General features: G+C 36.7%; 1 protein-coding gene across 3 annotated transcripts; it reads left to right on the top strand.

The window, feature by feature from the left end:
- The first annotated feature begins 227 nt into the window (after positions 1-227).
- vars2 (valyl-tRNA synthetase 2, mitochondrial) lies at positions 228-22,592 on the top strand. Of its 3 annotated transcripts, XR_008905942.1 has the most exons (31): positions 228-442; positions 859-1,056; positions 1,147-1,228; positions 1,360-1,460; positions 1,647-1,768; positions 2,636-2,702; positions 2,792-2,889; positions 2,963-3,044; positions 3,510-3,629; positions 3,723-3,831; positions 3,928-4,016; positions 4,261-4,351; positions 5,745-5,872; positions 5,981-6,084; positions 7,821-7,902; positions 8,344-8,420; positions 10,104-10,191; positions 10,267-10,360; positions 10,506-10,576; positions 10,681-10,806; positions 10,980-11,084; positions 13,303-13,371; positions 13,451-13,529; positions 13,617-13,744; positions 15,652-15,804; positions 15,900-16,139; positions 16,729-16,840; positions 17,901-18,085; positions 18,614-18,763; positions 19,626-19,784; positions 21,721-22,592. XR_008905942.1 is itself a non-coding variant. In XM_056741393.1 (30 exons), the coding sequence occupies exons 2-30, from the start codon at positions 862-864 to the stop codon at positions 19,701-19,703; spliced, it is 3,225 nt and encodes a 1,074-aa protein (XP_056597371.1). In that variant the 5' UTR covers positions 228-442; positions 859-861; the 3' UTR covers positions 19,704-22,592. The 3 variants fall into 3 exon arrangements, 2 of the variants coding, with proteins under 2 accessions (XP_056597371.1, XP_056597372.1); XM_056741393.1 differs by having other exon boundaries at positions 19,626-22,592; XM_056741394.1 differs by lacking the exons at positions 18,614-18,763; positions 19,626-19,784; positions 21,721-22,592 and having other exon boundaries at positions 17,860-17,996.
- The last annotated feature ends 1,270 nt before the right edge of the window (positions 22,593-23,862 follow it).

Genomic DNA, 23,862 nt, shown 5'->3' with positions numbered 1-23,862 from the left:
AATCTAGTGAGTGCCCTCCGTATACTGCAATTCTGTACTGTGTTCGGAATCAACCTAGCTGACTCAGAAAACACAAAAATACTTTTGACTCGATTTCTGCCTAAAATTCACTGATGTTAAGCGTATTACTCCTTTTAATCCCTACAATTATGTTTAGCTGTGTAGCTCACTAGGAATGGAGACGCAACCAACTGAGTGTTCCTCTTAATATTGTCCGATGAGAAACATTTGACGCTACGAGAACGTGCATAACCACAAGGAAGTGAAACTGCAGTTTTTACTTAATTTATAAACACTTTTATGGATACAAGATTGGTTTGAGTTTTATTGGGAGTGTTTTAGTGACACGAGATTTTCACAAAATATAAGGACACAGCGGTGAGCAAGTCTGAGCTGTATCGGCAATATGTCTGCGCCCTGTAACAGTACACATTGAGTGAAGGTAACTTACATCCATTTAAGAGCATTATTTGTCATTTTCTATGTTCAACAATTGATCACGTAGATCGTGTGTACTGTAAAATATGTTTGTCATAAAATTGCATACATTTTCAAAATATAGCATTTGGTCATGTTGGAATCTTTGAATATTCCCATTAAAATTATTTTAGATGAGAGATAATACAACTTAAACTTTTAGAACGAAAGGAAAGCTTTACATTGATTTAAATTCATATTATTATTATTATTTATAATATTGTGGTACCATTCAGTAATCTGGTATCATTGTGGTACTAGTAATATATCAGCTGCTAAATGATAACCATGGTTATGCAAACACTAACATAAAAAACATGGCAGTACAATTATTTCTTTGTGAGATTTCCCTCTTTTCAAACACTTGTTTTTCTGTTTCAGGACATGTGGAAGCGTGTGCATGTGGTGTCACTGAGAATCTGCTCGAAAGATCTACAGAAGACATGGAGCGCATGGGGATACAGGCTCTGTTCATCGGCTCATCCTCCAGCATCATCTAATAAACCATCAACACAGCCCAGGACACAAGCAGAGAAAGCCAAACGTAGACGAGAGAAAGAGAAGACTATACTGAGTAGTGTGGGTTATGTTTATTTGCAATAGTATACATTTAATTGGTTTTATTCCATGAGGTTAAGTAACATTATATTGTTTATTTGACCCATGCAGGATGTTAATGACGTTGTACCGGTCTGGTCGGAAAAAGAGAAAATAAGATATACAGCTGCCCTATTACCAGGAGAGAAGAAAGGTATCAGAATAGATTAACTGTAACGTTACTTATTCATGAAATGAACCTTGGTACTTGGGCAGGTTTGCTTTTCCAGTCTGTCATCCATATCAACATTTTCACGTGTCTTCTAAACTTCCCTTCTCTTTCAGACACCTCCCTGCCCTTCCCACAGTCCTACAGCCCAGAATATGTGGAATTTGGCTGGTATCAGTGGTGGGAGAAACAGGGATTCTTCAGCCCTGAGCAGCATGTGGGAAAACAATTACACTTTAATACTTAACAATGCAAAATCAATGCTAATAAATATATATTAACATAATAAATGCATCTTCGATACAATAAACAAGAATTGTGCTCCACTTTGTTAATAAATCAAACAAACCTTTGAACATATATTTAGTTTTAAATATTTCTCTTTGATCTGCTTTTTTCTTAGGGTAAACAGCCGCATGCGACTGATAAATATTTCTCCTTTTGCATTCCTCCACCAAATGTGACGGGTAATTTACATCTCGGACATGCTCTGACAGTGGCTATAGAGGACGCCTTGGCACGCTGGTAACATAATATTTTTTATCAAAAATATCTGTATGAATAGCTTTGGTTCCAAATGGGAATATGCCATTTTTAGCCACCTATAAGAGAATATTGGGACTGATATAGATATACCTTGTGCTATATTATATACCTTATCTTACTATGGTTACTTCATTTTTATTATGAATATTAATTATAGTCATCAGAACAACATAAAAACACATGTGAAAATATAGTTGCATTTTTATTTTAATAATGTTTAAATAAAAAATATCATATCATTTTTGAGTAGTTCACCTTCAAAAAGAAAATTCTGTCATTAGAATTCTGTACACACCCTCTTGTCATTTCAAACCTGTATGATACAAAACACAAAAGGAGATAATTTGAAAAATGTTGGTAACAGAACAGCACAGCCCCCATTCTCATCTATGGTAACCAATGCAAGTTAATGGGGGGCTGTTGACAACGTTCTTCAAATATGTTCTTTTGTCTTCATACAGGTTTGAAATGATGAATTTTGAAGGTGAACTACTCCTTTAAAGTTGTAACGTTTGCCTAGATAAAATAACTGCATAACCTGCATCCTGGGTTGAGTTTAAAAAAGACTCTTGTTGCTTACTTTTGTTTCTCTATCAATTAACCCATTAAAAATACTGATAATAAAATGTATCTAGTTTTCTAAAGACCTTCATTTGTAACACATTAAAACAGGAAAACAAAACTAATTGAAAACATTTTCATTACACTTTTAAGGTTTTAGGAATATAAGAAATCTTGTGGCAGGTGTGCAATTGCAAAACAAAAAATATTTGTATATGTATATGTATATATATGGTCATTTAATTTATATACGTATTCTTTTTATAAAAAATTTTTTTGTAACAGGCGTCGAATGCAGGGCTACAAGGTGCTGTGGGTTCCAGGCTGTGACCACGCTGGGATTGCAACACAGGTCTCTCGTCTCTGTTTTTCTGTTGGTACAGTAGAACAGTTCATACAGTTATATTTGACAGTGTTGTTGTGATGGGCTGTGCTTGTCAGTCAGTGGTTGAGAGGAAGCTGTTACGAGAGCATGGAAAGCTGAGACAGGACTACAGCAGAGAGGAGTTCCTCAAAGAAGTCTGGAGATGGAAAAACGAGTAAGTCTGTTTACTTCTGTGCAGCGCTGCAGCATAAATGATTCAACTCTGTTTTTGTTAACCTGCTTTACAGGAAGGGGGATGAAATTTATCATCAGCTGAGAAAACTGGGTGCGTCTCTGGACTGGACCAGAGCTTGTTTCACAATGGACCCGGTAACAACAGCCAGATTATATTTGATTATTAGATTAGATTAGATTAGATTAGATTAGATTTTATTGTCATTACACATATACAAGTACAGTGTAACGAAATGTAGTTTAGGTCTAACCAGAAGTGCAATTAGCAAGTGCAGGATATACAGTGTGAATAAATACAGAATACAATATTAGGAAAATATTATACAATAGGCATGTACTATGAAAATATGACAGTCGGTATGCACTATGAACAATATAAACAGAAGGCTATATACTGTGAACATTAATGTACAGGTGGTTATGAACAGATAACAATATAGACTATACAATAGTGCAAGTGACTTGAGTGTGCATAAGTTACAGACATTAGCTATTAAAGTTACAGTGCAGTAGATGAGTTGATGCAGTTATAAAGTTATATTTGATTATCCATAATGTTCCAGTTTTTTATGGTCCTCACTTAACTTCTGTTGTCTGCAGGGTTTCAGCAGTGCTGTGACAGAGGCTTTCGTAAGACTGTGTGACTCTGGTCTCATCTATCGCTCTGAAGGTTTGGTCAACTGGAGCTGTGCATTAGAGTCGGCCATCTCAGACATAGAGGTACATCACTGAGCCGTACATAACACTGTGCATAATCACACACATCATGTCGAGACATTTCTTGTACACTAACATATGGTTTGATATATTAAGGTGGATTCGAAAGAGCTTTCAGGCAAAACATTTTTGTCTGTTCCTGGCTATCAGCAGAAGGTGGAATTTGGGACGATTGTTACATTTGCATATCTGTTAGAGGGACAGGGTGAGTGGTTTGGTTGTTTTGTCTTCATTTTTTTTATTTCAGATGATTTACGAATGATTTCCCCCCATGGTTCTAAGGTGTGATTTATTATTTTAGAAGGAGAGGTTGCAGTGTCAACCACGCGACCGGAGACAATGTTGGGAGATGTGGCCATTGCTGTGCATCCTAATGACCCTCGATATCAAGTAAAGTCGCAGTTTTTTCAGATGTCCAGCTTTATTTTTTATATTGTGTTTTAAAATTAATTACCTATCATGACCACGTGTTTGAAGTAATATATTGTGCCATACTTCTACATATACATTTAAAACTTAGACACTTAGTATGCACTGTGCATGCTAATATTTGTAGCATGCATCTTTTGCATAACTTTGTATATAACTGTAACTGTGTATAGACTCAGTACATTCGTTTTTTTTCTTTTAACAGGATCTTCATGGCAAATACTGTCGGCACCCGTTTACAGATCGATTGTTACCCATTATCGCTGACACTATGGTGGATATGAAATTGGGGACAGGTATTTCTTTCGTTTCTACATGATCTGAAGATGCTTCCCACATGTAGTGTACAATAGTATTTAAACTGTAGTTAAATTCTCAGATACCTTATTATAAAAACATTACAGTATTAACTACGGTTTATAAATTTACTGTAGTTAATACTACAAAATACTTTTGTATAGTATATTAATTACTATGATGTAATTACTGTATTATACTACAGTATACAACAGTTTACTATCATGAATACTTAAGTATACAACAGTATTTTTTCATGTAGATTATCTTTAAAATAATAATTCATAATAAATAAAGCATTTAGTCTTAACCAAAAATGAAATGTTTTTATCAGATGTTTATATCATATCACTCAGCCGCAAAATAAATAAGATGATTTTCAATTGACTTTTTATAGGTATGTGTTTAGGTAAAATTATCATTTTGTTTGATTGTGTGAACTACTAATAAATAACAATTTGCATGTATTTGCAGAAAGTGACAACAGGAAAAACAAGTCAAAATACCAGAAAGATGCTCTGTATTTTTTCAGACCTCAAATACTGCAACGAAAACGTTAATTTTCACTTTTTCAATAATATTCGTACATGTACTTAGGAAAAGTAAAACAAATATTATTTTATTTAAAAACCTGGATTTCACGTTGCTGTTGGATGACTTAATGTCACTCCTGAGGCCACAAAACATCTTGAAATGCTGATCTAATGAAAATTCGGAATGGTCAGTTATTTTTCTGTGGCCGTGCAGTGGTGTGAAAAAGTATTTGCCCCCCTTTTTTTAACATATTTATCATGCTTAAATGATACAACTCAACTTTACTTATATAGCGCTTTTTACAATTTTCATTGTTACAAGGCAGCTGTACATGAGACACATTGACTACAAGTAAAAGAACACCTGTAAAAACAAGAAAAAGGTGAAAACACAAAAGACAAACATACAAATGCTCCACACACACAATATGCATACAAACACACACGCACAGTGAAAGCACACATTTGAGATAAAGCAGAGAGAACCATAGGTCAGATATTAAATAGACTATAAATTCCTTTAAGCATTATTAATTATGTTAAACTTCTGAATTCTAAAACAGCCCCCACGGCCAGGCAAATAGTACAAAACAGTATGCAAACGGTGACGAGGAACCCAAAACTCCAATCGAGAAAAAAAAACTCAGGAGAACCCGGGCCCAACCCTAATTCAGATCATCAAATACTTTTTTATATTACTCAAAGAAAACAAGAGTAAATACAAAGTGCAGTTTTTAAATTATGGTTTTACTTATTTAGGGAAAAAACAATCCAAGCATTTCTGACACTATGTGGAAAAAGTACTTTTTCACACCACTGTATATTTAAAATATGATACGGTTTGTCTGCATGTTGATAGGTGCTGTTAAAGTGACCCCAGCTCACGACCACACTGACTTCCTGCTATCCCAAAGACACGCGCTCCCACGCCTCACTGTGATTGGAGGAGATGGAACTATGACGTCACTTTGTGGCCAGTGGCTAGAGGTAAAAATGTCAATCGTTTTATAAGTTACCATTTTAATGCATTTTGTGCATCTTGATACCCAGAGGATTGTTGAATGGTATGTATGTGTTATCTGTTTGTGACTTCAGGGAGTCAAACGCTTTGACGCCAGAGAGCGAGTGATCAGTGCACTGATGGAGAGGAAGTTATTCAGAAACAAGCAGAGTCACCCCATGTCATTACCAATCTGCAGGTAAACAGTTTGAAAGTGCAGAACAAGTAAGCTTTGTAAACCTTTCCTCATAATCATTTTTCCGTCATTACTTCCTTCAGAACTATGCAGAATACATTTCTCTAATTCATTCACTCTAATTCAGGCTGGTTTACACTACACAACGTGAGCTCACAACTCACAGCCTTTGTTTGTCTGCGCTGGTCGCCACAAGTTGGAGCCAGTCTGCAGATTTTCAACAAAAAAATCACATTGGGTCACATTCATGAAATACGAGCAGAACACATTGTAAAGACATTATAACATAAATTTTAGGATCCATGAGAATGTTTCTATCTTTAAAATGAACGAAAGAAATAGTGCTTAAAAAAGCATGTGGCTTTTTACACAGCCGTCCAATCACAGGGAAGAAGAGGCGGGACAAACATTACATTGATAAACCATCACATCAACCAATGGAGATGTTTATATTTTTACTGCATGTCCATATTAAGTAATATTCTTCAAAATAAGATACTAGTAACAAGCAGGCTAACTGTTGCGGATATTCTAAACACAGCGACCAACGCATATCCGGAAATGTAGTTTTCAGAAAAGCAACAGGTATTCTTATTTTAGATGAATAAAACGCTTTTGTGGACACAGTTTAATTGATAAATTTATTTGGCAAGCATAAAGCATATTAGGATCATATAAGTTAATGCAATACAGAGTAGCCCAATCACAGAATGTAGTCCAGAGGATTTCTTTATTCCTAGATACGTAACTTGCGTATCTGTAATTCATAGCCGGACGCCCTGTTACGAGTGATTGGAATTCACATAAACTGTGTCTCAAATGACACACTGTGCACTTAAACTATGCACTATGCACTCAACGGTCTAGTATATGAATTTCAGAAGAGTAGCGTCGTACCAAACGGTTTTATACTAACCGGAAGTATATCGGTTTCCCAGACGAGCGCCAATGACGTCAATCGCACGCAACAATGCGTGTAAATAAAAATATACTTGTGAATTGTTCATTTAATTTAGATTTCCTCTGTTCTGCACAGCAATAATTTTGTCACCATCAGATTGAAGCGTTATAACTCGGCACAATCGGCAGGAGAGTTTCGCTTGAGCAGCGTCTGATAGCCCCGCCTCCCTTCCGTTACGTAAGCGAAACTGCGACCGTTGATTGCGTGAAGTGTCAACAGTTCCACACTTTATATTTTCTGTCGAAAAAAGCGCATCATCCGGGTACTTGCAGTGCACTTCTTTTTTGAGGATTTTTAAAGTGAACACACTACTCACACTATTTACGTAGAATAGTGCATAAGTGCGCAATTTGGGACGCACCTATACACAAATTATACTATCAAATCTGACGTTAACGAAGCATTTGTGAATACCGAAGGTCTGTTTTACGCGCAAATTACTCTGAATTTACTCATGGCCCATTGTGTGTAAATGTTTTTATAACTCAATTCAGAAGATAGTTAATACTGGATATTTTGAGCTGACTTTCTTGGAAATCGTGTATACTACACTGTAAAAATCTTTATGCTAAGCAGCCAAAAGAGCGCGAGGTCAGGACGTTCGAGAAAAGGAAATGGAGAACAAGCGTGGCATATTGAGCCAGATTTAGAAGTCGTGTTGTGTTATCCAGCCTTAAGCCAGACTATTTCTTTGAAACATTCCTGTCGATTTTTATCTGAACAAAAACAAATCGTTTTTGACCTTGTGTCCTGCCTTCATCTCATTCCTCCCACACAGCCGTTCTGGAGATGTCATTGAACCGCTGCTGAAGAGACAATGGTTTGTACGCTGTCAAGAAATGGCACAAAAAGCAGTTCAAGTGAGTAATTGTGTGAAGTAAACGTGTGGTTGATATTCACTCATAATAAGGCTCATAATTAATTTATATGTATATATAACTCCTAGTTACATGCTTATAACTCATCATTTAATCATAGATCTGTTAAAAACAGTCACATACTTTTACAGTAAACTGTTCGAATGGCATAATATTGGTTCTTGTTTTGTTGACTTAATAATTGGTCCAGAGCTGGCAGGTCACATTAACTGACCCTGTAGATACTCCCTAGACTAGAGCAACAGATGAAGTGTAATGGACATCATTGAGTTATCATGGGATAAAAACACTTCCTGCTGCTACTAGACAATAATAAAAAAGTATCAAACATTTAAGCTTTTCATTGGCTCATTAACTTTCATTATTCGTTATTAATGATTATGATAACTGAAGCATTGACTTGCTCATAATTATTTTGTTTAGGCAGTAGAAGATGGGGAGCTACAGATCATTCCTGAGTTTTATACAAAAATGTGGAGGAACTGGCTGTCTAACATCAGGTTAGTATTACTCCCACTACAAGAACACAAAGTGACATACAGTGTAACAGTGGTTGTGCATGGTTTGTTGAAGTGTATTTTTTTGGAGGATCTATTGACAGAAATATAATATGATAGACATAACTGTGTCTTTAAAGGTTTGTAAAGAACACACATAATGTAGCGACATGTTTTTATAACATTAGAATGGGCTATTTACACACACCACACTTGCATTGAATTTACCATGTTGTTTCTACAGTTGTTTCTAAACGGAGAAACTGCTCCACAGAACGCTTTATGTAAATACGTTTTCTCCTTCAGCATAGAAGTTATAACGACGTCTGTGTCAGCTACTGTTGTGCATCAAAGGGAGGGGTGGAGTGAGCCATTGGTTACAATTCGCAACCTCACCACTAGATGCCGCTAAATTTTGTACACTGAACCCCATTGCATACTCATTTATGTGATTGTGTTCCCTAGAAGGCTTGTTGTTGATAGGTTGATCACTTGGGGTGTAGCAATATGGCGATAAAATTAAATGTAAGAATGCTAATGATCACATTATTCTGTGGTTTCTATAGATGGTTTTATCGGATGCTTCCGGTCTATGTTTGGTTATTGGTATGGGTGTAGTGGCTAGTAATATTTATTTTAGTTTTATTTTATGTTAACATCAACTTATATTCATATTTTTTGTATATTAATTGTATTAAATTAAATTAAAACTACTCAACAGTTATTGATTCTTTGCGGAGGTCTACCCGAAGTTGACCATTGTCGCAAACCGTCCATTTCCCACAAAGCTCTTCTATCATGTCTGTCTGCTACTGACCAATCAGAATTGAATGTTTTATTATTTGGGTGATTCTTACGAAACCACTCAAACATTGCAGTAAAGATTTGGATTATAAAACATACAATTTGGTAAGACAAAAATCATCATAATAAAATTAATTGTGTTCTTTACCTTAGACAAACACAATTTTAACATAAGTATTCATTATTTATGTATTTTATCACTTTTTGTGCTAAAATTCTCATAACTGTAATGCTTCCTGGTTTGTAATTTAAACAGAGTAAAACTAAGATAGTGTAAAAAACACAATTGGATGTTTTACTTATGTTCTCAAATTTCAAACAAATTATTATAAGAATATTCATGTATAATAAAAATGAAGAAATAGTGGATGTATTCATATATTCGTACACAACTTTTTCCCCATCTCATTACAGATACAAGTAGTTTTCCACATTTTAAGAAATTCTCCATGCATAATATTCTTTTAAAATGTAATTCATTAATGTCTTATTATGCATGATTAATAAAAACTTGCTTAGGCATCATGGCTTCGCTTGTTTTTAGCAACACATGCTAAGAGATTGACAGTTTTGAATGGTAACAGTAATCAGGATCTTTAAGGCATTTTTTTTGAAAAAATCAAATAAAAATTGTGTTAAACTGTCAGTAAAAGCTGTCAAATTAATGCCTTCACACATGTCATATATTGTGTCAAATGAATATCAAGGGAATTTGCTGACACATGTGTTTTAAAGAAAATCATGTTTGACATCTTAAAACCAAGATTTTGTGAGAATCACCCCTTTATTTATTTGCTATTTAGCCTTGTAACAAGTGAAACTGTGTAAAGCCAGCCAGTCATCAACACAAAATCTAATGTCATGTAAAACTTTACCTTGCAGTGATTGGTGCATTTCTAGACAACTTTGGTGGGGTCATCAGATACCAGCCTATCGAGTGACACTACAAAACTCTGTTGACCCAGAAGAGGTGGAGCCTGCTATTATCAAAATTGTTATGATGTCTGTTAATATACTTGCTACAACATTGAGATGTGATGTGTAGGAGCTGTGGGTTTGGGGCCGAACTGCTGCAGAGGCTCGGGAACGTGCTGCTGTGAAGTTCGGAGTGAATCCGGATCACATCACGCTCACACAGGGTGACTATTAAGTTCACATTAAACACAGTTCTGTGACCACACTAGCTCTTTAATCTATATGTTGTTGTTGAAAGTCTATCCATCAGCAGGTGACTCCCCACGATGTGTCTCACCCAATAAAAAAACATTGAACTTTCTGTTTTAGACCCAGATGTGCTTGATACCTGGTTTTCTTCGGCTCTTTTTCCATTCGCCATGCTCGGCTGGCCCCAGCAGGTACTTCACTTCAAAGTCCATTCTCATGAAAGAAGCCAAACACCAAAGAACGTCTGTGTATTGATACTGTGTGTGAAGATGCTTTGATCTGACTCTATCTACAGAAAGAAGACCTGAAACAATTCTACCCCAACTCCATTCTGGAAACAGGAAGTGACCTCATCTTTTTCTGGGTGGCCAGGATGGTGATGCTGGGCAAGGAGTTGACTGGCCAGCTGCCCTTTAGACAGGTTGCGATGGCCTGTTGCTCAGCTCATAACGTTAAATGCCATATGTTAAGATCAGCAGGAATTTAATTTCTTATTCCCATATTGCAATGTGCTTCATGTACCGACGTCATCTAAAAATGTCAATGAGAAATGTTTCTGTTTGTTTTGCCATCTCTCTCTCTTTTTTCAAACAGGTGCTCTTTCACTCTTTGGTGAGAGATAAATATGGGCGGAAGATGAGTAAATCTTTAGGAAATGTCATTGATCCACTGGATGTTATTTCAGGCGTCTCTCTGGAGGTATGGCAACACGCACACACTTTTTGCCAAAGCAAGTCAGTTTTTTTTCCTGTGCTGATGGAGTCAAACTGATGAAGTTCCAGATTTTGTTTTAATCTGTTACTATGAAATGCTACTTTATATTGTTTTTGGTGACGGGAGATGTTCTCATTCTTGGAAGCATTTCATACAACTAAAAATTGTATGAGGCCCATTTATGGAGTATCAACAATTTTTGTTCTATCAACCAAGAAAATTAACAGTAAATTTGCAAAAAATATCAACATTTCAATCACTTTAAATAAGGTCTGTGGTATAAATATATATACCTTATATATATTTTTGCGTTCTATTCCATTACATATAAAACATATGTAAGAGCGTCTTTACAATAACTTATCACATATTTCAAAACCACAATACTAATTTCTAGCTAGATATGCAATCAGAAGTTGTTGAGAGTGAAAAATAAACTTGCATTTATACAAAAGTATGCTCCAACGGTCGTTTCGGCCACCATTTTAGTTTTTCGAGCTTGAGCTTTCTCGACCAATTACATTCCTTGCATGTTGTTATGGAAACGACAGGTCTCTGTCATTGGTTAGCTGTGAGAAAGTAGCTTTACATGGGCAATTTTTTTTTTCAGAAAAGTTGATTTTTTTTTCAACCTCAAAATATGCTCTGAGCAGGAAGTTTTTTGAAAACACTGTTTTCTCCATAGTATTATAATGTAAACAGACGCTAGCAGCCTCAAAAAGAAGTCAAGTCTGAAAACAGCCTTTGTCTTAAAAATGGCGATCGCAAACATGTTGCTTAAAGACACTTCTTCCTTTGGCGAGGACATTAGATGTTATCGCACATATAAAGCTCACAAATAATTCAACGTGGGCAAAAATCTCTAAAACGTAGATGCGTATTCGATCACGGAGTAATTACCATGGAACACATTTTTATAAAGTTTGAAAGAGTTGGTTGATATAATCGAGCGACCATATACCGATAGTCCGTTTAAAGCATCGTGCTAGCTTTTTACTTAGGGTGACCATATGAGCCATTTCTAATAATAAAACTCGATTACGTATGCAGTCGACAAATGCGACTCCCGAAAGACGCATCCGAATCCTGGCAAGGTGTCTGGGAGAAATGGCTCATATGGTCACCCTATTTGTACTTCTGTTAATTGTATTTAGGCTTTAAAAATAGCAAATGTTGTTTATTTGTAAATATCTTCTTGATAGACAAAGCGTGTAAACATCATAAACCATAATAAGATTATTTTTTGTGGTCTTCCAAAAGTCTTCCAAAAGATTGGCTTTTGGTCGAGGAAACCTCTGCAGGGCTAACTTCCATCCTGTGTGATTTTCCTGTGTGAAACACAAAATAAATGATATTTGAAGAATGTTTGTAACCAAAAAACATTGACTTCCATTGTATGGCCACAAAACCATACAAGGGAGACATTTCTCAAAATATCTTCTTTAGTGTTCCATAGAAAATAATGTCATATACAGGTTTTGAAAGTCAATAAATAATGACAGAATTTTTATTTTTGGGTGAACTATGACTTTACAATTGGACACAAAAATATAGCCGGTCTAGCAGATATGGATTCAAAAAAGCCCCACAAAACACCAAGTTAGTATTTGACTCAATTATAATTCTGTCAAATTTCCCAATGGCTGTCGGTGAATTGTTACTTATGAAAAACTGTTTTGTTTCGAACCGTTTTGACGAAATATTTTTTGCTTACATTTGTGTTGTTAAAGCTGCAATCTGTAACTTTTTAAACATTTTAAAGATCCGATTTTAAAACCGCCCCTTACCACGATTCACAAGGGTATGCTTCTAAAAGTGATTTTTAATTTGAACTGTTTTTCGTGGAACATGTCAGTTTGTCGATGCACATTAAATTTGTAAAATAACCTGCGATGTTATGTTTAAATCAGAGATGGCGATAGAGAGCCAAAAGTTCTGGACTGCGATTTAATAAATAAACAAAATAAATAACATAACAAAAGTTAAATTAACATAGGAAAATAAGGAAGATATAAATCCCTCAGAGCAGAACATCTCGCCACTAACTTCAACTATCAAACTCATTTTAAAAGCACAGTTAATTCCATCATCAAATCTGATACCGCGGTTAACATTTGAAACATCTATTTTAGTCATACTTGTGCCCTTATCGTCATGACAACTTTATCCTTCTGTCAGTAACATCGCTGTCTGTTCTCTGCAGAGACTTCAAAAGAAAATCAAAGAAGGAAACTTAGATCCGAGAGAGAGCATGGTTGCCATGGAAGCGCAGGTCAGTACTGTTCTACCGATTTTAGCAGTCGTACCCGACAGAGCAAGGTTACCTCATTCCCAAGGTGTCCTTTCTACAGGAGAAAGATTTCCCTAAAGGTATTCCAGAGTGTGGGACGGACGCTTTGAGGTTTGCTCTCTGCTCTTACAAAGCCCAGGGTGAGTCACCCTCATTACAAACCTCTGTCATCAAACGTTACCCTCAGACATCTTCATTCACTCATTGACATTTTGTTCAAATCTCAGGAGACGACATCAGCCTGTCCGTGTCCCACGTGTTGAGCTGTAGACACTTCTGTAATAAGATGTGGCAGGCGGTACGCTTCACCCTTGCTGTGTTGCAAGAGGCGAGTTCACCTGCATCATTAGCAGAGGTACGGCACACGCAAACATCTCTTCATTAAATCAATCTCAGACTGAAGTTCCCCACGGCGAGGAATGACAACCCATCTGCATGTTGCCATTGTAATTTAATGGTCTTCCTCCTCCGTTCTGTTTCTGTATTCGGCTGTAAATTTAGTGCATACTTTATCATGTTCTTTGTTCTCCACCTGCACCGTTCCTCCTTTTCAGTTCCTTTAGTTGCTTTAATGAGACGCAAAGCTATGAAGGGAAACACACAGTGTCAAATCTATCACAGTTATATATAAATGACAGAAAATCTATTAGAAAGACTGATGCTACAGGTATTTACCGGCCCACCTTCCTGTTCCTCATTATTTGTATATAATGATTGAATGGTGGTTGGTGTTTGGAGTTTATTGCTGTCAGACTTTAACCACATCCACCAGGCCAGAAGTCTACTGACATGCTGTGAAGGTACTTTCACACTGAGAACAATAACTATAAACATAACTACATGAGCATTCACATTAGTTGATGATAACATTTTTTTTTTAAGTTTGCACGTTGTAGTTTCACATTTTGAATGCACTTTTTCAATAGAATACATTTTGGTTGGCTGTCAATGTTTTATTCTTCATCGACTGAAGGAACCCAACAACTCACTGTAAAAATCCTGTAAGAACATTTTCATGCAAAATGCCATGTTTTTCTTATAAAGTTGCAGTCTTTTCCTGTAATTAGTTTTTTTTTTTTACCATAAAAACCAGTGAAATACTGTCAAAATACGTTTTTTTTGGGGGGGGGGGTTTCATATAAAAAAACATGTTTTTCTTGAAAATGTGCAGTTTTTTTACTGTGATATGAATGTTTTTTTTATTGTTTTTCAATAATGTGTACAAAACTTAATTTTCTTTCTTTATACGTGAAAACAATTACAGTAAAATTACAGTTTTTTTACAGTGTATTGTTGCTCTGTATTGTTATTGTTTTATACGGTGTCTACACTGGATGTGGCCAGAGTGACTGGACACGACCAAAGGCATTAGTAACGCATTAATAAATTTATAAATCCACACTAGATGCAGCGCGACACAACACACCCGTTAGAACAAACCTTGTGTCATGTCGCGTCATGCCGGTGGCGTCCGGTGTAGAAACTGTGTTAATGTAGTTGTGGTGAGGACAATGGTGTGCTATTCTTGTAATTTTTGGAAAACTTCATAGTTCAGTTCCAGTCAAATTGACCAGCCATTGAGTTTGAATAGCCTAAAAAAGATTAACAAAGCCATAACAAGATCTTCTTTTAAAGATAGAATAAATAATATTTTGATAGAATAAAAAATGACACGTAACTCTCTTTCATCCTCATCCTCTATCTTTTTTCACCAAAAGTGCATTTGCTATATCTTAATGCAAAAGAACCAGAGCGCCTTTATTTGTGCGTTGGAATAGGTGATTTACGCAGATTTGATAGGGTGTATTTAAAATGTCATGATGGGACGCGAGTATTTGCACAAAATCTGCAGAGGTTTTGCTTACATGCACTTCCCCAGCAAAATGTTTAAACATAATTCATGAAACATTAGTAACCTGCCAAATTGGGTAGTGCACATTTGAGTGCGCATTTTGTTTTTCAAATATTTTTTCGTAAATTATGCGAAAATGGTGTACAATCAATATTCTCATTTGCTATGAAATCATGGCTCATTTGACCATTAATATTTATTATGCACACAGTACCTGTGAAACTTTTCAACACACTTACACATTCTTTATCTGCTTGTTAAGTATGACATCACGCACCACCGCTTCCAGGCCCAAACGCTCTATCATTAAATGCTCTCAAAAAATCAGATAGCCACTAATATTAAAGTGTACTTCAGTTCCTTTTTCTGTGTTTTTATACCTCTCTCTTGCCCATGTGTTTTACTCTCAGACACATCCGGTCTCCAGCATGGACAGGTGGATATGTTCAAGACTGTACAGCACAGTTCGGCAGTGTGAAGAGGCTTTTGAGAGCTACCAGCTTCACACCATTACCTCTGCACTGCATTCCTTCTGGGTCCACAGTCTCTGTGATGTCTACCTGGTAAGTTTGATAATGTCAATGACAATAAGTATACATCCTCCTAAAGACATTGTTTCCTCTTTAAACTGTGTTGTTACTATCTCTTTCATATTCAGGAGAGCATCAAGCCCGTGCTAAAACAAGAACCCTCGGACAGCAATGAGCAGAAGGAGAGAGAGAGACAGGTGGCCATGTCTGTGTTGTATCACAGTGTGTCTATTTCTCTGTGTCTCCTCTCGCCCTTCATGCCTTTCCTCACAGAGGAGCTGTGGCAGAGACTCTTGCCTTACAGCGCCGACTCCATCAAAAACCCCACCAGCCTGTGCGTGCAGCCCTATCCAAAGTCCTCACAGTTGGTGAGACATCAAAGATATTCATATTAACAAGATGCATCACTACTATTGAATTGAACAGGGAGGAACGCAACGCTCAAAATGGCCGCCCTAGCGGAGCTTTGCGCATGCGTAGTATCTAAATCAACATCAGAAAAAATGTTTTAAGCCCACTTTGATCATAGGAAACAACGTAATTGTAGAGGTTACATCATTTTTAAATGTTTTTTATATGTTATATATTTGGATCTTAACCGGCGATAGTAAAAATATCAGTATTCCTATTCCGCGTTCTGTTTGAATTATGTAATAACTGCACGGAGGTGCATTGCAAAGATGGCTGCCGAGTGGCACGATTCAACTAAACGGACTTTGAAGACTTTCAGAAACAACATCCGGCTCTTGTAATTACTAAATAAACCCTCTTCATTCAAGATTTTATTTGAGAAATTCCATTACAGCTTTGGCTCATTTTAGTGTTTTTTATCACTCTTCCACATTAAAATGGTACTGTAATACACTTTTGGGTTTTAAGCACGTTGTTGCTTTTGTGATATTGCTTTATTATGATCATTAGAGATGGATATTTCTTTCATTTTCTTTTTTAACACAGGAGCACTGGTATTTTCCTGAGGAGGAAGCAGATTTCTCTTTGGCTCAGGAAGTGGTCAGAGTGGCGAGGTTACTGAGGGCCCAGTGCCAGATGACGAAAGAAAAACCTGACTGTGAGAAACAAAGTTGTTGTTGACTTGGCACGAAAAGAAAAATAGAAAAAAAAACAGAATCTTGATGACAGAGTCTTCCAGTACAAAAAATACAACAACAGGATACATTTCACTGCTTTCATTCTGAAACCTCGTATCTACATATATTGTGATTTTAATTTTTGGCATATGTTATTATTACTTTGTTTTTTTTGGTTTACTAAATATCTGACCAACAAAAAGTATTAAAAGTGCTTGTCAACTTTGAAAAAACAGTATTTAAAAAGAACATTGTATTTTCCATCTGCATGGAAATTTTGACATAAAGGTTTCAGAAGGACAGTGATGATATATTAATAAAAGATTGTGAATAAATATATAGAAGTACACCGAACATAAGTAATTACATATAACTACCCCTTAAGCCTGGAATAGACTACTCTACATTTAAAGCCATTGCACATTGAGTCCAAAATTTGTGTCCAAAATTTCTGCAAGTTAAAATTAAATACGACCTCACATTGTAAGAAATCACATTTACACACTGCCTCCGATATTTCGACTGGATTTTCTGCATTTTTCGCATCTGTAGCAAACATCTTAAGAGCCGTTTTGACATTTCAAAGACACTGTATGAGCTCCAAAATATGGAAAAAAATGATTTCTGACTCTATGTGCGAAGACCTTTACTCCACAATTTGCGGTCAGGATGAAGTCTAGATTTTGGTCAGAGTTGACAGAATTCACAGAAAATTCCATGGTGTATGATGGGAACTGACATAGACTATAGACTACGAAAATAGAAGTCACCAAAACTAGGGATAACTATAACACAAATGTATTTATAGGAGTTATGTTTGATAACTAGAGACTCATTCACACTTTGCATACAGCTTGCCATTTTATTAAGCAGCTTCATGAGGTTTTTCAATATTATACAGTTGATAGCTATTATTAGCTGCTTTCTCTTTATTATAATTCGGTCCAAGTCATTCATTTCATTTTTATTTGTAGCATTTTACCCTCTGTTGTATTTTTAGGATACATCTTCCATCGTGTGACATTTAGATCTGTCTTCTAGTGTGGGCAGTGTGTGCACCTGATCAAGCTCAGACCCTTCTGCACTTCAGATCTGCTATCTGCACCCTGGGTCGCATCTCAAAGCTGCGTCTGCACTGTCCAGATGGAGGTTTCACGGACTCACCTCCACCCAAGGGCAGTGTAGGGGTGGTGGATCATTCCATTCGCTTGTATCTCAGTGTTCAGGTAAAGCAGGGTTTTTCATGTAAAGAAGTACTTCTCTTGATGTGTTTGTGTATAAAGAATATACTGTATACAGCCGTGAATTATTAAAAAAAACACTCCAGTTTTGACTTTTATCAGCATTTCTTCATGTATTTTGGCGATTCAAGTCTAGTGTCCGTTGAATTTTAGTGTGATAGACTAAGAGAAGGCATAACATTTGGCTTATTCCATTTGACAGTTTATTCGTATTTAAACAGATCGTAAAGTACATATAACAATATTTGTATTGTGTTATTTAAACATGAATATGAACTTGTTTTTGCAGTATTCAAGATCTCCAAACATTACGTTTTTATTTTATTTTAAGTTTCTTCCCAAAAATGCTAATAAAAAAATATTCTAATTGTAATCTGAGAAAAATAGTGTCATTAGTTTACAGAATCAAACAAAAATGATAATTTTACTTATAAATGTATATTCAGAAAAATTGAAAATAATTTGGGGGTGTTTTGTATTCACTTTTTCTGCATCTTTCTCTCCTTCCTTCAGACTGGTATTAATGCTGACAAACAGCGAGCAGTCCTCTGTCAGCGCAGAGAAAAGCTGGCCAACAAACTCAAGCAAGCCATCTCTCGCACACTTATGCCCAACTACACAGAGAAAGTTCCTGATCATGTCAGGCAAGAGATGGAAAATAAGGTACGTATTTTGTTTATACTTACATATAGTGTATACCAATGGTTCTCAATAGAGGGGCCTTGGCCCACAAGGGGGCCCCAGCTACCTTCCAAGAATGCCTCAGGATTATTTAAAATGAGCATTGAAATGGATTTTAAAACAGATAAAAACAAGATATTTCTTATTATTTGTCCATTTTTATATTGTATAAACACTTTTGCAGTTAATATCAAGCTCTAATATATTTTATTGGGTAGAATGTTTTTGTTTTTGTTAGCGGGGGGGCTTTAAATATTATTGAATACAGTAGGGGGCCTTGGAGTTAAAAAGGTTGAGAAGCTCTGTTGTATACAACATGGATTAATCCCATGGACACTAAAAAAATAAAAAATTATGTACAAACAAAAAGCCTGTTTTTATACATTGACATCTTCTTATTACATTGAAGTACAAAAAAATAAAGCTTTTAAGTTTATATCTAAAATTTAGAATTTTTATGCAAAAAAGTTATAATGTTAACCTTTTTTTTTTTAAATGTCACCTCACATTTTACAATGAGATTCTCCCACCTATGCAAAGGAATCTGAATACCAATGTCAAACACTATCTAGTCTCCCGGCTTTCTAGTTGGCCTCGTTGCACATTTTTCCATACTCCATAGTAATTTTATTTCAACAGAAAACCTCATCATTATTCAATGTGTGTTATTAAAGTTCAATATGAAATTATTTACATGTATTTATGCAGATTGCAGTATTTATGCATGCACTGCATATTCTCCATTTGATGGTTCCCATGAGGAAGGTTCGCTCTTGTCAACAGAATAATATATTTCAGCCGTTGAAGGATCTCGCATAAATTTATTGTGTTTCGAAATGATCAGATTGCAGCCATGGAGGAGGATCTGAAGAACATTGAGGATCAACTTTTGGATTTGGAACACATGAAGAAACAAGACTGATCATAGACACATGGGAAGCAAAAACTAAAAGCAACCCACTTACCAATAGGGACGTTTTGGTGTCTTGTATAGCAATAAATGGTGGGTGTATCTTCACAGAATGTTTGTATTGATGTAACATGAATGTTAAATAAATTATTTAACACATTGTTTTCATTAAACTATATTTGTCTAATTTATATCAAATTATGTAAAGTCCAAATGATCTCCCTGAAAATAAATTCATTGAGAAAACAACACCCCAGTTTAAACGCCACATTAAGCACTTTTCCACCATCGCGCCAAATTGATCTTGTTGCTGAATCTTTCCACTTCTTGCCGATCCTTGCCAGCCGGTACGTAAATGGTTTAATTTTCCTCCAGGGCTGATAACGGAAATCTTTAAAATATAAACACAAACGCGTCACACGCTGCCTTGGTAACTCAAGAGACTGAGCTATAACGTCTCTGCACACGTTCCCAGCCAAGAGCAGTTTGTAATCGTGACGTATCAAACAAGGGCCAAGTGGAAACTAACTGTTTCAGACCGTGCTTAGAACTAGTAGCGATGTTAATCGCCACCCAAATGCGTAGGGCCCCACTAGCTTGGGGGGGCCCTAGTGGCCACAAGCGGTTAAATTATTTGATGGTTTGATGCGCTGCAACGAATAAGTCAAACGCAGTGCATAACAGACAGATCTGTCTCGGTCGAAAAACCAATCAAAACTTCTGATTCAGCTAGGAGGTGGATTAGCCGCACTGTTACCCTCGGCCAGTTAATTTACCGGAACAACATTCTTTATGTGGAGTCCTTCCAATAAAGTCGTGGTGGAGATAAGATTTGGCTGAAATAGAGTAAAGTGACACAGCGGAGTGTCAAAATGTGATTTTAAAGATGTCTTAAAAATGATTGCCCTCTGATATTGTGAATTATATTTTTCTGTTATTAGAGGTGTCTGCTAAAACTGTATGATAATTAGACCCTGGCTCCATATAGCGTTAAAATAAAACTTTTATAGACAAATGGCATACAAAAAGCTGATTTTGAGACCAGTGGCTTGAAGAGGTTGCTGGTAGGGTTTGTCAACTTGGTAACATTTGCCTGTTTTTTAAAGCAGTAGCTTGTAGATTTGTGTTTTGCTTTAAATTACATTAATAGGACTAATGCAATTGTTTAATTGCCTAGTCTAAGTCTGTATGTAGTTAGGGTGCATTCATATTTCTAGTTTGGTTCTTTTGGTCCGGACCACAAAAGGAAAAAAGTAGTCCTGGTACACTTAGTGTTCAGACTTTCATTTTAACAGCAAACCAACAGATATCGAACCTAACAACAAATACAGTTAAAGACCTAGGCGTTATATTAGACGGCAACCTGTCATTTAAAAATCACATCTCAAATATCACAAAAACAGCCTTCTTCCACCTTAGAAATGTTGCCAAATTACGAAATAGTTTATGTGTTGCAGACGCAGAAAAGCTTATTCATGCATTTGTGACCTCACGGCTTGACTATTGTAATGCTCTACTTAGTGGTTGTCCTGTATCATCGATAAACAAACTACAGTTAGTTCAGAATGCAGCTGCCAGAGTTCTTACTAGGTCAAGAAAATACGATCACATAACCCCAGTTTTATCATCGCTTCACTGGCTACCCATTAAGTATCGCATTGATTTTAAAATTATTTTAATTACTTACAAAGCCCTGAACGGTTTAGCACCTACTTACTTAACCGAGCTTTTATCACGTTACAACCCATCACGCTCGCTGAGATCTCAAAACTTAGGACTTTTGACAATACCTAGAATAACAAAATCCACCAAAGGTGGACGAGCTTTCTCATACGTAGCACCTAAACTCTGGAATAGCCTTCCTGATACTATTCGAGGGTCAGACACACTCTCCCAATTTAAATCTAGATTAAAGACACATCTTTTCAGCCAAGCTTTCACTTAATGCATAGTTAATGAACAGCAGCTACGCTAATTATTCTCTTTATTCTCTTTCCGCCTCTGCCTCGGGATGCCCATCCCGAGGTAGGAAGAAGTTCCACCATGTCCAGACGACCGACAGATGCCCATCCCGAGGTAGGAAGAAGTTCCACCATGTCCAGACGACCGACAGATGCCCATCCCCAATTTGAGATTACACCAGATACAGCTGCAGACTGACTGACCATCCCAGCTCCATCTAAGGCAATTCCACCAGCTGCCAAGAGAAATATGACCATCGGACCATCCCAGCTCAGACCACTACATCCCCAACCAAGAGCAAAGACGGACTATTTGTCTTATTAATGCTGAAGTTACAATATTTGGTATTAAATGCTAAACTAAAAGCACATGTCACCAGTCTGAGTGCAGCTATGACACGTCAGAGGGGATCTGGCCCTCCCGGTTGAGCCTGGTTTCTCCCGAGGTTTTTTTCTCCATTAATCAATCATTGGAGTTTGGGTTCCTCGCCACAGCAGGGCAGTGTTGGCCTGCTCACCGGGAGACTGCATTCATTCATTTATTTATTTAGAAATTAGATGTTATTTATTAGAATGAACTTACTCGTTGTATAAATACCATGCACTGTGCTGTGTTTTAACTTTTCTGCTTTTCCTGTTTGCCCCTGTAAAGCTGCTTTGAAACAATACACATTGTGAAAAGCGCTATATAAATAAACTTGAATTGAATTGAACAGCTTGTAAAATCACAACCTGATTGAACAGCTTTTATTAATTGTGTTTTAAAACGGAACTCTCCAGACATCCAAAACAATGCTGTGTGCACAGTGGTACATGGGTTATACATGCTCAGTGTATGCCTGTGCATATAAGGGTATTTTTGAGCAAGCGGGTAACTCGCGAAAACCTCATGAAGTGTTAAAGGCACAGATCTAATAAACACACCTTTTATATAACCAAATCACAAGATTTTCAGTTTGTATATTGTTATCCTTAATTTTTGGTCTGTGTTGTGTTTATATTTCAATGGAACCACGCCAGAGTTCGTTTGAAAGTGGGCCGAGACCCACCTTTTCAGCATTCTCGGTCCGCTTGTTTGGAGCGCACCAGGGTTTGGTTGACACCATTCACACTTACACAAATAAACCACACTCATGGTGTGTTCAGACCAAACGCGAATCGCGCGAATGAGGCGGCGCGAATGAAGCGAATTGCGCGAATGACGCGAATTGCGCGGATGACACGAATCGCGCGAATTGAGCGTTCGCGTGATTCGCGCGATACGCGCGTTTCGCGCGATTCGCTCGAGTTGAAAAATCTGAACTTTGGCGAAAATTCGCGCCGCGTTAACCAATCAGTAGCTTGCTCTAGCAGTCAGGTGATTATGATGTTGCGAGGGCACGCAGAAATCTCAACAACAATGGAGGACAAAATCACCGTTGCTTTATGTGGATACCTGGAGCTGTACGATACATCTTACTTTTATCGAAACTGAAATAAAAAGGATTTTGCTTGGAAGAAAGTGAGTGAGGAGGTCGGACAATCTGGCAAGTTGTCAAAAACGATCTTTACACAATTTAAGCAATTTATCTATAAGGGAATGGAGCCGGCTGGCAGAAGCCCCTCCCATGACACGAATTCGCGTCTGCATTGAAGTGAGTTTGACGCGCGAATGAAGCGAATTTGACGCGCGAATGAAGCGAGTAAACTAAAATGTTCAAGCGTCCAAGTACACGCGAATAGCGCGATTTATTCGCGCAATTCGCGTTCGGTCTGAACACAACATAACAGAGCAATCGAACCAGAGTTCATTTTAATCTAACCAAACATTAACACACCCTTAGTTAGATCCAGTATCCATCTTCTACAATTTTAGGGAGGAAAAGATATTTGATAAACTTAAATGTGTCTTAAAATATATAGTTAATTTCTATAAGTGGAATGTGAGTTTAACATAGTCTAGAAAGCACTACTGAAATGTTGAGGGTTAAATTATTAAAATTAATTCCAGTAATATTTACTTGATTTGTGTTCATGCTATTTAGTTTCAATTACATTTACATTTAGGCATTTCGCAGACGCTCCAAAGCAACTTACATTGCTTTATCCTATACATTTTACATAGGTATTTGCCATCCCCTGGGATCGAACCCACAACCAAGGCAATGCTCTTACCACTGAGCTACAGGAAAGCTAATTATTATTATTATTGATACCTCGAATTTTATTAC

The sequence above is a fragment of the Triplophysa dalaica genome, chromosome 25, assembly GCF_015846415.1.
Source record: "Triplophysa dalaica isolate WHDGS20190420 chromosome 25, ASM1584641v1, whole genome shotgun sequence".
Classification (NCBI taxonomy): Eukaryota; Metazoa; Chordata; class Actinopteri; order Cypriniformes; family Nemacheilidae; genus Triplophysa; species Triplophysa dalaica.
The sequence above is the reverse complement of the archived record's forward strand: the minus strand, read 5'-3'. Positions and strand labels throughout refer to the sequence as shown.

Excerpts from the sequence above, each read along its gene's own strand:
- vars2 (XM_056741393.1), top strand. The coding sequence starts at position 862 with ATGTGGAAGCGTGTGCATGTGGTGTCACTGAGAATCTGCTCGAAAGAT. Across the intron at positions 1,057-1,146 it reads AGAAGACTATACTGAGTAGT|GATGTTAATGACGTTGTACC; the intron begins GTGGGTTATGTT and ends TGACCCATGCAG. Across the intron at positions 11,085-13,302 it reads TTTCAGGCGTCTCTCTGGAG|AGACTTCAAAAGAAAATCAA; the intron begins GTATGGCAACAC and ends TGTTCTCTGCAG.